We start from the raw sequence: 16,682 nt of genomic DNA, 5'->3' as shown, positions 1-16,682 counted from the left end.
TATTATTATACTTCTTAGCGTTTGTGAGTTATCTCAAATTACGTTAACAAAAACCAACCAAAACACGGTACTAAGAAGCATTGTTAATGTCCTTTGGTATGACAGAAACAGTAACCACAGGGACTAGAATATGGACACCAGTACCCAGACTATTGGAACATTTGCTGAGAGCCACCAGCAACAGCAATTATACCACATTACCACATCAATGCAATGTCAAGCAACCTTCTCGACAATGTTAATCTGACCATAATACTGATTTGAACTGAACTTTTTGAGTTGATTTAACCTTATTCAGTGTGAAAACAAAGTACAGTGCTAGTGTACACGATGGTACTGGTGTAGTTGAGTTGGTAGAATTTGATGGATACTAATAAGTAAATCATTTTTTCAAAGTATTAAACCATTACAGAAACCGGGTAAAGATAGAATGACTTGTTACAAAGCACAATATGATAATGATAGAGATAGGAAAGGGAATTAAAAAATTGAAACACACACACATTATCATATTTTTATCATGATTGTTATATTGATTCGAGTGGCAGTATAGACGCTAGACGTAGAAAATATCAGATTCCAGATCCTTTTCTGGATACAGACTATAATATTGTAAACTACTAGTGATGTACTAGCGAGAATACATGGACTCATGAGAATATACCACGAATTAAAAAGAAACGTCAGCAACGTAGATTGCGCGAATTTGTTACGTGCAACATTTTCGCGAAAATATTTTGCTGTATATAACTGGAACTCAGTCCGAAACTTTTTTCACGTGTACTGGCAAGTAGATTTTGTCATAAACAACTCATCAGTCGGTAATTATGCGTGCATCAGATAGCTTTGCTTCTAGTGTTTCTCGTTGTGTAAACCATTTCTACCATTTTGCGCCAAAAATGTACGACCTCATTGAACTTAAACTTGAAGGCAAAAATTGAATCATTGATAGATGTATGAATTTGAGTAAATTCAGAAGGTTCCGCTGTTCCCTAAGGAGTCTATTTCTATGTTGGAATCTCAGACGAAATATGTCTCGACCACCATCGGCGTGTGCTTTCTTTTATTTAGTATTTCTTTTGCTATCAATTGTCATTATAGTTACATATTCTGTCGGAATTACAACAGACCTGCTTGTCTCTCATAAACTGGCAGCTCACCTTGTTTTTGTTTGTTAACCAGAAATGTTATGCTCCGTGTACACCATTAGGCCGAGACAGCGACTCGCGAAACATTTTCGCGAAACTGTTGCGTGAAACAATTTCGCGCCATCTGAACACACCTTAACATGAAAAAATTATTTCGCGGGATGTCTTCACTGGGGGCAGCACGAAAGGCGAAGTACATTGATACGCGATCGAAAACCGACTGGCGTAGACTCACTTATATATTCGCGAAACAAGCGGGGTAAGTTAAGCTAAAAGTTTTCCGTTTATCACATTCCACATTTCAGTAACGAATCAGAAATCCTTTTTAAATCTAGTGAGTAATATGGATGCGGACAAACAAGGAAACTTTTTGTGGCCAAAAAGTAGTTTTTTCACAAGCTGTTTCGTGAATACTTCAATACTTATATAACATGTTTAAACTGGAAGCTTATGCTCTTTTTGCACACCATGAAATTCTGTTGGAGGTCGAAGACCTCTACCAACTCATTTAAACTTTTAAATCGCTCATATTATTTGTAAATTGTCTTCAAATAATCAAGGTAGACGGATTTTAACATTTCGTAACCTTAATTTATATTTTTCGGTTTATGTTGTTTAACATATATGTTTCACGACCGACACTGTATATAAAGGCTATAATAACGAGCAGACTGATAAAACGAACTCAAATTAATACAGCTTGTCACATGAGTTAAAAGAGATACTGCTATAAAAATTATATAATAGATGTAATTCAATTATTTCAATTTTGTGTTAAGGTATGTTTTATATTTATGAAGAAAATATATTCATAATAAATAATATATTCATAATACCGTAAGCTGCAAATTCTTACAAATTATCTTTGTATAATATAATAAAATAGGATTATTTCTGCTCGAGATTATTGATATATTAATAAAAAACACAGTTTTGTAATGTTTGTTGTTTATTTATTCTCTATTTGGAGTTATCTAATAATTTTTCAAAATTATTTGAATCTCCACAATACTTTTTCCTCGAAAATCTGGCAACAGTTTGAATATCAAGAAAGATCCAAGAAAGCAAGATACCCCAAACATCCACATGCACCAATGTGTTCCAATCGTTTCAGCTAATATGGGATAAAGGGCAGTATAACTGGCCATTAAAAGTCTGTTTGATGTAGAAATGACAGCAATGGCAGTTGCTCTTACATCAGAAGTGAACAATTCACTCATTATAGCCATTGGAACGGGACCAAGTCCAATTGAGTATGATACAAAATAAATACATACGAATACCACCGGTGCCCATTGGAATTTATCGATTAAAGGTGATTTTAGGTCTTTTAGATAGAACAATACACCTAAACATGTAGCGGATATACCAGCTCCAAAAGCAGATATAATAAGCATTGGTTTCCTTCCTGTATTTTCGATAACAAATGTAGTGAAAATAAAAGTAATGAGCTTCACTGTTCCAACAATAATAGCTATATTGTTACCAGATATATTTGAGCCGGAATCATTGAAGATTGGTCCCAAAAGGGGAGTGATTACTTGAATACCACAAAAACTTTGGAGAAGAATTGGTAGTAAAGCCAGAAACAATCCAATCCTACATTCCTTAGAGTTGATCAGCATCATCAAACTGAATTGTTTCTTTGCATCCGATTTTAAAATACTCTTCTTCAAATTATTGAAGTCATGCTCTATTTCAATGTCAGTTTTATTACTTCTCAATTTTTTTAATGTCTCAAGAGATTCGTCGTATCTTCCTTTTGAAAGAGAGTACGCTGGACTTTCTGGTGCAAATAAGAATAATAATGAAAAGGGTATTAGAGGTATTCCGATTAAGAGGGTGAATACGCGATAATTGAACATCGGTCCTATGATAAGACCATACAATTGACCAATGGGAGAAAAAACAGTCATTAGGCAACCATATTTAGCTCGGTTGTGGTCATCACATATTTCTGTTAAGTATAATGGAAGTATTCCCCATACACCAGCACAAAAAATTTGCACCATACACATGAATCCGATGATTGAATAAATATTATTACTAAAAGCTAATCCCACAATACTGAGGAACGTTCCCAGACCCATAGCTTGTAGACTTCTTCTTCTTCCCATAAAATCTGCTAATTTTGGTAGAAAACAGGCTCCTATTATTGAGACAACTCCTGGTATTCCTAATAATAAAGATGTTTCTAATGTAGTTATGTCTCTACCTAGAATGTTCTCATTTGTATCATTCGAATGTAACTTAATGATAGCAGGAGACGTCCAAACATTTGTCGCCGAGTTAACTAACATCAAAATGATTCCTGAAATATAAAACAATTAAACTATACCATCTTGTGCAAATTATAGTATATAAATTATAAATTAATAACTTCCGAACACTTTTCTAAATTTATTTTGTGTTCACTTAATATTTTCTTTATTCTATTAACAATACTCACCTTATAATATGAGGCTAAGTAAATTTGCTATTATTAAGATCTACTTGTGAGTTGCAAGTTATATGACAAATACTAACTACACGTTTAGAAAGCAGAAAAAAAATTTCAATGTCAAAATATTCTATTATTCAACATATTCTCCTCTCTATTGGATACATTTATTACAGAGTACCTACAACGTCTCCAGACCTTTAAAAAAAATGTTTCTTCTTGCTCTGCAAACCAGACCGCCAAAGCTTTAATTACATCCTCGTTGGAGAAAATTTACGACCTTTTAAAATTTTTTTCAGTTGAGGAAAGAGATGATACTCGGACGGAACCAAATCTGGTAAACAAGGGAGGTGTTCTAGTAACTCAAACACTAAATCACGAATTTTTTGCATGGCAACATGAGATTTGTGTGCAGGGGCGTTGTCCTGCGAAAACAAAATACTTTTGAATAGCTTTCTACGTCTTTTCTCTTTAATTTTTACCCGTATAGTAGTCAGTAAAGTCAAATAGTGATATACAGTTATTGTTCCTCATGCAAAAAATCAATCATGATTACTCCATGGCAATCCCAAAAAACTAAAGCAAGAACTTTTTCAGCAGATTTTTGGACACGAACGTTCTTAGGTCTTGGAGAGTGTCGCCATTCCAATGATTGTTGCTTTGTTTCTGGATCGTAGATAGAAATTTACTCAAGTCTCATTCATAGTAAAACTTCGGTTTAAGAAGTCTACATAGTCTTCAAATCGAGCACAAATCAAACGCGATGCTTCTACTCTTGCACGCTTTTAGTCAACATTCAAACATTTGAGGATCCATTTTGCAGCAATTTTTCTCATGCCCAAATTGACGTGAACTATATGATTTTCGCGTCCGTATGAAATATTCAGTGCTTCAGATATCCGTTTTAGCCCAATTCGACGGTTTGATACAATCATGTCATGAACTGCATCGATATTTTCGGGGTCTGGCACAGAAACAGGCCTTCCCGATCGGTCATCATCTTCAATGGAAAATTTACCTCTTTTCAAAATTGCTGTCCAATTTTTCACGGTCGCATACGAAGGACATTGATCACCAAGGCTATTAAGCATATCTTTCTAAATCTGCTCACCTCTTAACCCTTTTAAATACTTGATTATGGCTCGATGCTCCAATTTTTCGATTTTCACAATGTTAGTAGACATCTTTTTTTTAATTTAACTCTGGTTTACTTTTATGACGTCAAACTTCTAATAAGTTATTGTTCGTTACTATGGTAACGCAATATTTTGTTTATGCATGGAACTGGTCTAGGCTAACTAGATATCAATACATCCTCGTATGATGCTAGCTATAAATATGTTGTCATTTATCTAATCACTCATTTAATTTCAAGACGTATTTGAATTTCATTACTGTGCTACATGGTCGTCGATCCATTTAACAGATTCATGCAACATTTTCCGAATTGTTGTGATTTTCATAAACTAAATCATCACAAAACTCTATATTAATAATTAACAGGCTCTACTATGACGACTGAATGAGGAAATAATGTATGATGTAACGAAGTTATTATTTGTATAAAACGTAAAAGCCATATATATCACTGATCACGATATCACTGATTTTACCTGGAAATTTATATTCTTATATTTCTATTTATATTTTTATATTTCTGTTATTGTTCAACGTGAAAATATGAGTATAATCAGAGAAATAGCCCAGCTTAAATGTGAAATATAGTTAGGTTATAGGGTTGTATTCTCCCCCACACTCCGATTCTCAAGTAACCATAGCCAAAGGTGACTTCACCTTTCACACCGCTAGAGAAAGGGAAACACATCAGCAATAAAAGAGATGGTACCTAGTCGAGAAAAAGAAGTAATTCCTCCGTCCTCATCGACGTCGACCAAGGAATTCCATTTAGGTATAGTCCCAACTTGAATCCGCGCTGGTCCAGCGTATTGGTGTATAGGGTAATTACCGGTAACAATTTTTGAAAGATGAAGGACAGTTCTTGAATAACCAGCAGCACGTTTACCACACAGGGTACAACGAGGGCAAGATATAAAGTCAGTTGAAGAGTTCTGCGCCAGTTCGTCCGAACATAAGTGAGAGAAACCCAGGTAAACCAATATAAGTCATTAACTTGGGAGAGGTAGGTCAGTAATAGTGCCTACAAACAACCACACCGGACCGCTAACCTTACCTAAACATTAAAACAGGTGAGTATTCAAATCTCAATGGTGGTCGTGTTAGCGCTTTCAGTCAATGGAATATACCGATTGTAACTTACTTGGTATTTATCAGGTAGTAGGGTTTTCGTTTTGGTATCGTCGCTTTTCCCAACTATTTTCAGTTATTTTGATATGTCTTCATGTATAGATTATTTTTTTTTCAGATGTTGATAGAAGAAAATGAGTTCAACTGTTATTTCATTTTCTTATACGACACCGAAATTGAAAAACTACGGAAAGCTACTACAGTTTATTTCAGAACGGTATAGAGTAATAAAATCTCATTAGGTATGCAAAGGGACCACAGAGTGACCCAACGAATATTTAAGCCACTTTCATAGTTTGGCATTGATTTCATTGTAAAATTCTTCCTTTTTATCAAGTGCAGGTAGTACCACCCGGGTTGGGGTCAATATATAGGTTTAGCCTATTGTTATCCATTCACAGACTCTGAAAATAGTGTTCCAAAGGCGTGCTGGTAGGATACTCGTAAAAAGGAAAGTTGAACCTGAAATAGGGTTGGAATTAGGCAGAGGTACTAATAGAAGGTTAAACGATACCTATTAAACGCAAAACATAACTGTATAATCTACTACCTATGTAATCCCTACACAATATTTCGATATTGATACTTCTCTTACGCAATTACTTTAAATTTTAATATTACAAACAATACTATTTCAAGACCTACACCTATGGCCGACACCGAAATTGAGCCGAACTGGACGGAAATCCCCATGTTATTTTTTATTACTCTATACCTTTCTGAAATAGACTATCGTAGCATATACCTAGGCTACTAATCCAGGAGAACAAGTAAAAAATGTTCAACTGGCTTCAGCGAATACGTCATCGCCGTATTGACCCCTCGAGTGTTTTATTTTCTTCATTGACTCTGCTCGTAGCAAATGATATATACTACGAGAAAAAACTAACGCACGAGGCAACCCGATACCTGAACTTTGGCATCAAATTGACACGTTGCAACAAAAGGACGATTCAATAGAATGCTCCGTAATATTGAAAAATGGATATAATATAAACACGAGTTTTAGAAAAATCGAATAAATTGATTTCTATTTAAGTGCAAACAGAAGCTCACAACATAATTTTAGTAGTGATACATACATTTCACATAAAAATAATGGTTAGGAAACAAGTATATCATAGAATGCTAACAGACACAACATGTTAATTAAAATTTGATGTTTTAAATATTCAATCCTCAGTGCAGCAATTGATGGGTATTATTGGCTGTTTATTAATCCATATCGTAGAAAATCTTCAAATACTGAAAAGTATGAAAAGATGTAGTTATTGTCTCAGACTGACTGGTAGCTTACAGTGCAGACTATGACTTTTGTTGAAAAAGTCTCTACTTAGGACCAACCAAAGTAAAGGTAGAGCTTCTCGAAAGGATAATGATCAAAAAATCAATGAAGCTTACGAAAAAATTTTGAAAAATTGAATGAATCGTCTACCAAAAAAAATATATACTTGGAACAACTTGAAACATTAAAGAATGTTTCAATAATCTGTAAGAAAATAAAATTAATGCTGAATAACGTTGTTTTTAAATCGTTACAATGCTTTTCGTATCAAATATCTCTTCTCTTGAGGTCCCTATAGCGGAGGGAGAGTTTTTTTTCTTAATCCGTGATCTTCACTCACACAACGATATCAAACCTCGAAGAAATTCTAAAGTTGTTCTAGATTTAATGGCATAATTTGAAGGGTTCGATTCCAAATAATGGGAAAGCTTTGCATTTTTTGAAGAAAATTCATAGAATCTTTTGTAAAGTAGTAATTAGAGTTTCTAGCATAAAAACTGAACTTATGAATAAAAAGTCAGAGTTCCAGCATTTTTCTAAGAAAAAATCAGTAAAAACAACCCCCTAATGTATATGTATTATCAATACACTCAAGAAATTTGATAAATATCAAATGAGTTATTTTAGAAAAATTGGAGTTTGAGCAAACGATTTTTTTGCAATTTCGTATTTTTCAACCTTCACTTTAGAATCCGAAAAAAATTGTAAAATACTAAATTGTAGCTTGTTAATTTTTCTGTTTGCAAATTTATTTTGACGAGATATAGCCGTTAAAAACCTACATTTACAAGCGAACAGCACCTTATCCAAGCCCTTTAAACTAACTCCCTTCAAAAATTGAGAAATTTGATTCACATAGTCTTGCAGCTTTTAAAAATCCCTACAAAATAATGTTAGAAAAAACTTACTCTCTAAAAACGAAGAAGCTATGTTTATAAAACCTATCCATTTTTTTCGAACGCTTTGGAGCGTTGCTATCTACTTTCCATTTTTTCTACTCAAATCGAGAAAGGGAGAAAAAGGAACATCTGCTAATGTGACTGCGTGTGTAAGTGTATAGTAAAGTAATAAAGTAGTAAAGCTTTTCTCGAACAGATGCGATATGAGCATTTCATAAAAGCCACAACAAAAAACAGTGTAGTGAAGCTATCTTCCTTTCGCCTACTGTTAATTCCTTGAACGAGCACACAAAATGCTTTTATCAAATTCAACAGTGGCTTGGAAATGGAAACATCCGAACAACAGATTGGGGATAGCATTTTAATTGTTTATCACACCCCCTACGGATGAACAAACCGCCTGCACCCGATGAACTTCTGAAAATGATTTTTTATCAATGATAAAAAGAGTGCGGTACTTTATGAGGGTGCAGAAAATCAGTAATTGAAGAGAACGAAGACCAAAACGACTTCGATGAAGTTGAAATTATTGAGCCAGATTTGAAAATTTCATTGTTTGTAATGTGTCACTATGTATGTAAATGTATGTGTTTTCTATGAAATTCTACTTTTTTTCGAGTTGGATCAATTAAATCATATTATAAAAACTGCTATATTATCAACGGTGGCGTATGAGGGCTGAAATATTATGAAATTGTATGCTACAGCATGAAACAATGAAGTTAAAGATTGCAATGTTATTTTATTTTTGCAATTAGGGATAGTTTTCACTTTTAAAAAACAAAAAGCGTGTAACTGTAAAATATAGAAAATTAACTAGTGAACCTAATCTCAATTTTTTGTACAAATCGATGCAGGACGAAAAAATTGCGAGATTTTACCTTTTTTTGAACTCTATTTCCTGGACTACTCACAAGAATTTTGCATTGAAGTTCAATACCAATAAGCTATTTTTATGTGAAAATTCCGAAAGGTATCAAAAAATGTTTAATGAAACCATAAACAAATGTAACAACCCATCAGCTAATCGCATACACCCTCTGGTCAACAAAAGTATAGAGGATCATATTACTACAACCCGAATAACTCGATCAGAAAAATAATGAATGTGATCCGGTTTAGTTTCCGAACATTCCGAACGTTCAGATTATGAACGGATCAACCTGATTACAGTTTCTGAAATGTCCTTAAAATGTATTTTATTTCGAATTGCCTATAGAATTGAAATAATTACATTTCTTTGTGTGAAAGAAATGTTTTCGAGTTATGCAGCAGATTAAATCTCGAGTCTTAACACTTATGCAGCTCCAGTGTAGAAGATGAAATCCTAGATTAAGTATTCAAAATACAGCCCAATTCAAACGTTGCATCACAAATTTGATTTAAATTTAAAGCGTTCATTGACTGTTTCATGATAAAATGCCATAATCAATCATTAGAAGAACTGTAAGGAGCGGACGATAATTGAATAGAACAATTTCGATTTATCAAGAACTTGAAACGGCTCACGCTTCAAGAAAAGAAGAAAGTTGGTTATCGAAATGCACGTCGGACAGTCTAATTGTAAGTGTTGGTGTGGTGGTTGCAAAAACAGTAAGTATGAATATTACCAACGATTCCGGAAATTTCTGCCTAGCAAGTTTTTTTAGATGCTTTTAATAATCTGACATATTACATGCGACAGTTGGTTCCCCAAGTAGAATAAATTAATTGTCATTGCTCAAAACTATTTGAGAATATATATATATATATATATATATATATATATATATATATATAGGACCAAAACAATGGAAGAGGGAGTTAAGTTTGGAGCAACTTCGCAGATATCCAGAATTTCTGTTGAGTTCAAGGAAAACTTAGACAGCCTTCTCTCGAATGAGATAATATCTCAACGCTTCCTTTTCACTATGGTAGCAGAAGGAGATAATTCAAACGCCGAGATTTACAGAGGGTGAAATATTCCAAAAACTGCCAAAAAGACGACCTTCATTCTGGTTAAAGCAGAAAAATAAGCCATTCGGTGAAATAGTGAATTTCAAATATCTCCAAAATTCATTATTTTACTGAAAAACAGACTGATAATGAAAATGAGGTGATAATTTTCGAAAGTTAGGTTCAATTTGACTGATCAGAAACTGTTCGCTAAGATTCTTAGCTCCACGCAAGAAAATTCCCGTTATCTTAAAGATGAAGTCAAGTTCAGATCTGCGGAAAGGTAAACGCAATTGGTACAGCAACTAGAATTCTTCAATCTCAATGAATCAACTATAAAGCTACAGGGAGAACAGCAGCAACATTTATTTGGAGACAATTATGAATTTGAAAATCGGATGAAACATTTCAAAATGTACATAAAAAGACAACGATTTAAATATAAAATTAAATGTGTCTTGACAAAATGATGGAAATATGGAAAAGCATTAAAAATGTAACGTAACGTAACAAATGGAAATGTATAATAGTGAACACAGAATACAAGTATGTAGCGTTACCAAAACTGACAGGAACAAAACTCTAATAAGTAGTAGTGGAACAAAGGCGAAAATTATATAATTCATAGAAAAAAGATGAAGATAAGCGCAGATTTAACTTAGGAATTTGTTAAAAATATGAAAGGGAGGAAATCAAAAAATACAAAGAAATATGAGAGGAATATACAAATCTAAAGAAGTAAGAACAAGTCGAATTTGATGAGAAAAGGCATTAAGAATAGGATATTGATAAAAATAATAACAGGCATAACTCCAGCATTTAAGTATAGGAAACATCGGATGGAAGCAAAGCTAATAAGTATTTATCAAGGATTTCGAAAAGAAAAAATATACTATACGATTTATTTGAAATACATAGTTTATCATTTTTCCGAAAAAAGGAAATATCTGACAACAATGTAGAAACCACGATAATACCGGCCGTATCACAAGACCCTTGTACACAAAAATTTATAAAAATCATACAAGCCGTTTCCGAGATAGTTGAGGCGTTTCATAAATAAAACTCACTCTATATATAAAAATTGCTTTGTATATCTTTGTAAAGTAGTGAAGCATAGATCTAGGCATATGATCGCGAACAAAATATCAAAATACTGAGTGGATCTTTAGACACGAGCTAAATATAAATTGTACAAAGAAGAAACACAACGAAAGGAATGGTTTCTTGGCTTTGGTCAAGTGGCAAGAATGGCATTAGATAAATCTAAAGTCAACTCAAACTAATTAATATTCAACTTACTATAAGATCGTTTAACCCTGATTTGATCATGAATGACTCTTTTTTTTTACCATACAACAAAAGCAAATTGCGTAGTCAAACGATTTTCAACGCCAGAAGAAACCGCATTAGAAAACCATAATCTTGAACTACTTCAATCAAAATTTAACTTGTTTTTCCATTTCAGAAATATAAATGGATTCATTTAGAACAAGCGAAGTAAACCTTCTTTGGGGTTTGTGGAATCTAGGAAAAGAGAAACTTCTAGACCATATCGTCTATTTTATTATCGAAAAATATCTAGCAAAATCATTATGTACATGGAACTGCATATTTTCATTATTTTTCTAATAATTTTTTAAATATATCATTTATTAAATTTGTTTAAGATTAAATTGATTATCACTATTGTTTCCAGTCACAGATAAGGCCGTAATTAGATGACCTTCAAATATCTGTAACGTTACTGTTATTAAAATGTTCCTATAATTACATTTAAATTATATGTAAAATCCTAATTATTTACTTTTTATTTAAGGCAAGAACACCAAAATCTACTAGATATATGATTTAGAAAGAATCATTATTAATATTACCGAAACATCGCATCGCACTCATCAATACAAAGGAATGAAGCAATGAGGAATTTTTCAATAACAGAAGTTTTATTTTTATAGAAGTAGCCAAAAGTACGAAAGCCTACTAGGTTTTTCATTTCACTAATTGAGGAAAAGACGAGTGAGCTTATCAATTTTATGAATTTTGAAGCATTTTCGTTTAGATTCATGTAGAGTTTCTAATTATTATTCAGCCATGGAGTAGTCGCGCTGGGTGTATCTGACCAAGACCGTTTAGTTTGTATTGTAGTTTAGGAGCGTACCTCTCTGTTCCCTAACTTGAGGCGAACAATAGATGTACGTAGTCAGTCGTCATTTAATCGCTAATGTGACCTGCAAATATTTGACGTCTGACCCAGGGCGGATAATTGATTTCATATTGTTTTGTGTTTTAATATGTTGCAACTGAAATTTCATATATGAGAAATAGCGCCGATAATATTTTCTATTTTAAGTATTATTTTTTTAGCACTCCCTGTATTATCTCTATTTTTGTGTTTTTGAAATGGCTAATTCGTACGAAAAACAGCAAGCACATCTTCTGCGTATTTGGGAAGACATTCAGCCAACTGAAAAGTCACATGATGATAAGGAGGATACAGATGAAAAAAATATGGTTGAGGAGGAAACATATACTGGAAGGAGAACATGTGAATCTTTATTTGAAAGATGATATCACAACTTACCTGGAGTAAAAGAGACAGCAAAAAACGCCAAAACCCTTATGGACTGCTGGATGTTATATTTTAATGACATTATGCTTCAAATCATTGTTGAACACACAAAAAAATATGATACCAATCTACCAAATAAATGAAATGGTCCAAAAGCTTCAAAGTTAACAAACCAAGCAAAAATAAATGCTCTATTTGGTTTACTATAATTGGCAGGTACTCACCAAGTCGTCTCAATACTGAAGACCATAGAATCGAGATGGTACTGAAATTGATATATTTTGGCTTGACAACAACATCTTTTAATGCATACAATCCACACTGATAACAAAGAAACTAGGAAAGAAAGCAAAAAAAATGCGAAACTCGCACCGATTCAAATTGCCAACAGTATCACACCATCTCTGAATATGCTACCGCAGATGAAAAATTCAAAGCATTCAGAGGTCGATGTAGTTTTAAACAATATATACCGTTGAAACCGAACAAGTACGGCATCAAGATTTTTATACATGTGACTGCCAGAATGTTTCAAACATCAAATTTGGAAGTTTATGTTGGACTACATTCCATGGGATCCTACAGGCTAAGTAATCGCGTAAGGATTCTTGTCCTATGAATGATTCAACCTATTTCTGGAGAAATATTACGACGTATAACTGGTTTACCAGCTACGAACTCGTGGATAATTTGTTTCGAGACCATAAACTGAGGCTGCCGGCACTTTAGGAAAAATAAGCGGCAGTTACCCCCAGAGTTTATAAAATCATTACCCATGAATTCATATTAGTTTGGCTTATGCTCCAAGAAAGGATGAGAATGTAATACCTGTTTCTAGTATGTACCATGATGAAAAAATAGATGTAGCCACAGAAGAGAAAGCCAAACATTCTATCTTAACTTTTTTCAAAGCAACTAAAACTAGAGCTGACGAGTTAGATAGAAAAGCAGCAATCTACATATGTGCGAGAAATACCAGACGCTGGTATAGTGTTATATTCTTTGCTCAATATGGGAGCAATTAATGCGCATACGGCTTTTTGCAAATAATTGGAACAGAAACTTTCTATAGCAGTTAGCAACAATAAAAAATTTGCCACATGAAGTAGGAAATCGCCGCAACATTCTCATAATATTCGTGAAAAAAAAAAGATGAAAAAACGACAAGATAATAAAGATAAGTTCTTTGGATAAGTTATTTGGTTATATTTTTTGCCTTTTGTATGTATTTTATATTATACTCGTAGATATCTAACAGCAATATGTTTAATTTTTGATTTGAATTAAGTTTTACTCAAAATTACTCATAGATACATACTATTGGGTCTAGCGTGACCATACTTGGCAAAAAGTGATAAATTTGAAAGCGTTCGGCATACCATAAGAAAACACTTATTTGAACAAAATGAATCATTTTTTGTTGAGTTCTATTAGTAGAATGAGGTTATATTTTCACTATCAAAAATTATAGAGAGAAATATGAGAAAAAATTCATTTCAGACATTTCCAACATCTACACGTGTTCATTAAATTGCATCGTTTTTTTTTAAATCTTCTTAGAAGCATTTGTTGATTTTGGGATAATTATACGATTAAATTCATTATCACTATAGTTTTTAGTCACAGATAACCGTAAGTAAATAATTTCCAAGTAGCTGAAACGTTAATGTTTTGTTTTCAAATTATACTAAGGTGTCTTAACAAATGTTAGTATGAAAATTGTTGATTTAATGAAAATATGGTATACAGACGAAAACCTAGGAGGCACATAGAAAAAATGTTTGAGTAAAAAACACTCTACGTATAACACTTTTCCAAGACACACAGAGTTTGCAGTTTTACTAGTGACAAAATTTTCACTTTTCTATCGTAAGAAAATGGAGTTACGGACCAATCCTTATTTTAGAACAAACTAATTTTTCCTTGGCCATACCAGTTCATCCTTTATGTGATAGTATAAAACGGTACAGACTAGGCTGAACTGGGTAGAACACCTAGTTTGATATTCACTAATTTTGACTAGTAAAAAATGTAATGTAAGGAGGCCTGTGCATGCGGGAAATCCCCCGATCGTATTTCTCCTGCTTTGCCTGTCCACGGCATCTTCGCTTGACCCGCTTGTTGCTTTTAAATGTTCATGTTTTGAATTGAGGACAGTTATTTTGAACTATTGTTATAAATATTAGTAAAAAAATAATAATATACCGTCTTGTTTTGTATTATCATGAGTGAGCCTTATAAATCTAGCAAAAAAGAATGGAGAGGAATGTTTGAACAGAAATGTTGGGAAGTGTAATTGAAAACTCTCCTCATTTTCATACGGTCTCATCAGATAATCATTATTTTGTTTATTGAACAAGTGTAAGGAGCTGAAAAGTCAAAAACAAAAACTCTATCACAAGAAAGACGACCATAACAGCTTGGTCTGTTAGTTTTTCTTATTGGTCATAGGACGAACCACTTTAACCTAGTCTGTAGCGGCTCATCTTATCGGATAAAAGATGAACTACTTCGTCCTCTTATGGGGTTTGGCCGGTAATTTATATTTTGTAAGTTTCTCCTTTTTTTGGGTTACAAAATCTTGTTTTCTTAGGCACCATCGGCATTCATCTAAGATTGCCGGTTCCAAATGATTTTTATATTGCTTTTTTAAAATTCTAGTGTTTTTTCGTCGTTCTTTATCAACCGTGACAAGATTTCCTAGAGAAAACTTCAAAATAAAACTAAATATAGATATAAAAATTAAATTTATAATGAAATTGAACACCTCGTGTCATTGTAGCTCTCCTATAAGGATTTCATATTTTTTGTCCTTCTTGTCCAGTAAAAAATCTTTTCTAGCTTAATACTTTCTTTCCATTCAGCTTTCCTCCAAAATCAATGTCCTAACTAACTAGTTTGAAGTCTTATAAAAATGACTTATTTAAGCTTAGCTTCACTCAATAATTTCTTCGATTGGCTATTCTATTTCATATTTGTGAAAAATTCATTCATCAGAGATGAATAAACAACTGATATAGACGATTTACCTTATGCACGATATATATTTCATTATCAATTATATCATAAGATGAACTGAACTTTTCGTACGGTGAAACTTTGAGTGAAGCACATTTTTTTCAAAAATGTGTGTTACTTCACTTGTTAACTTGCAGAAGAGAACCGAGCTATTTATTAATACACGTAAATACACAAAATAGTGATTACACGACAACACGCATGTTCATGAACAGTTTGTTGCGAATTATATTATATTCATAGAATTTTAACTTGATTATTATCTTATATATAAAATATAATACCATCAGAAATAAGTTCTTAGTGTTATCCAAATATTTCAATTTTATCAAGCCAATCTCTCATCAAAAATTAGTTATTCATAAATAAACAATCAGTGGCTAATCCGACATATTTTGATTCAAGGTAATTATTTTATGATCGCTAGATCAATATATAAATTATTGATAACTTTTTGATATAAGGTAGTCATAATTTGAGGCATGTATTTTCTCAAAGTTTTATTTATTTTTTCAATTCTTATCTCTTGTTATTGGTGACAATGCACTTTGTATGATAACAGAAACAGCTATATGATATTCAGTAATTTCAGCGAAAAAATGAGTTTAGAATATTATGGTTTCAATACTACATGCTGCTACATTCTATATTGATAGGAAAATATGTCCAAATAGTTGGATATTCCTAAGAGGAACAGGGAATGACCACTATAACACCCGATCTTAGCAAATTAGATTTTATTCTGGAATTCAAACTAACAGGCTTAACAATATCCTTATTAGATAAGATTTATATTACATCTAAAGGAAGCTTTAACTTTAATTAAATTAAGAGGCGCATTTCATTATTGCCATTTAGCGTAATGTCTTGATTAGAACTTTAGGGTAGAGTCGAAAATGTTTCACTTTAACACATTAAGTGGCAAACATCAAATGCAAACGTATATTATTTTTGAATCCTAAGTTGACCGACGCGTCTTTTCAATAAGTTTTAAATAATAAAACGTTCATCGCACAATGGCTAGATATCGTGTTGACATTAAGTTCGAGCTTAAGCTCATCCGAAAAGAAAAATATTATTGTCCTATGACGAAAAATATATCGACATACAACGACTTCGA

General features: G+C 32.8%; 1 protein-coding gene across 3 annotated transcripts in view; it reads right to left on the bottom strand.

Moving 5' to 3' along the window:
- Positions 1 to 16,682, bottom strand: part of LOC130447880 (facilitated trehalose transporter Tret1-like) — a 56,270-nt gene that overhangs the window by 12,881 nt on the left and 26,707 nt on the right. The window contains exon 2 of one of the 3 annotated variants that reach the window (XM_056784923.1): positions 2,080 to 3,459. The exons of the other annotated variants lie outside the window; for them this stretch is intronic. Within the exon in view, the coding sequence (XP_056640901.1) occupies positions 2,123 to 3,459 (1,337 nt within the window). The 3' untranslated portion in view covers positions 2,080 to 2,122. Of the gene's footprint in view, positions 1 to 2,079; positions 3,460 to 16,682 lie in introns of those variants that run through there. 3 annotated transcript variants of the gene reach the window in all.

This window comes from Diorhabda sublineata, chromosome 8 (genome assembly GCF_026230105.1).
Source record: "Diorhabda sublineata isolate icDioSubl1.1 chromosome 8, icDioSubl1.1, whole genome shotgun sequence".
Classification (NCBI taxonomy): domain Eukaryota; kingdom Metazoa; phylum Arthropoda; class Insecta; order Coleoptera; family Chrysomelidae; genus Diorhabda; species Diorhabda sublineata.
The sequence above is the reverse complement of the archived record's forward strand: the minus strand, read 5'-3'. Positions and strand labels throughout refer to the sequence as shown.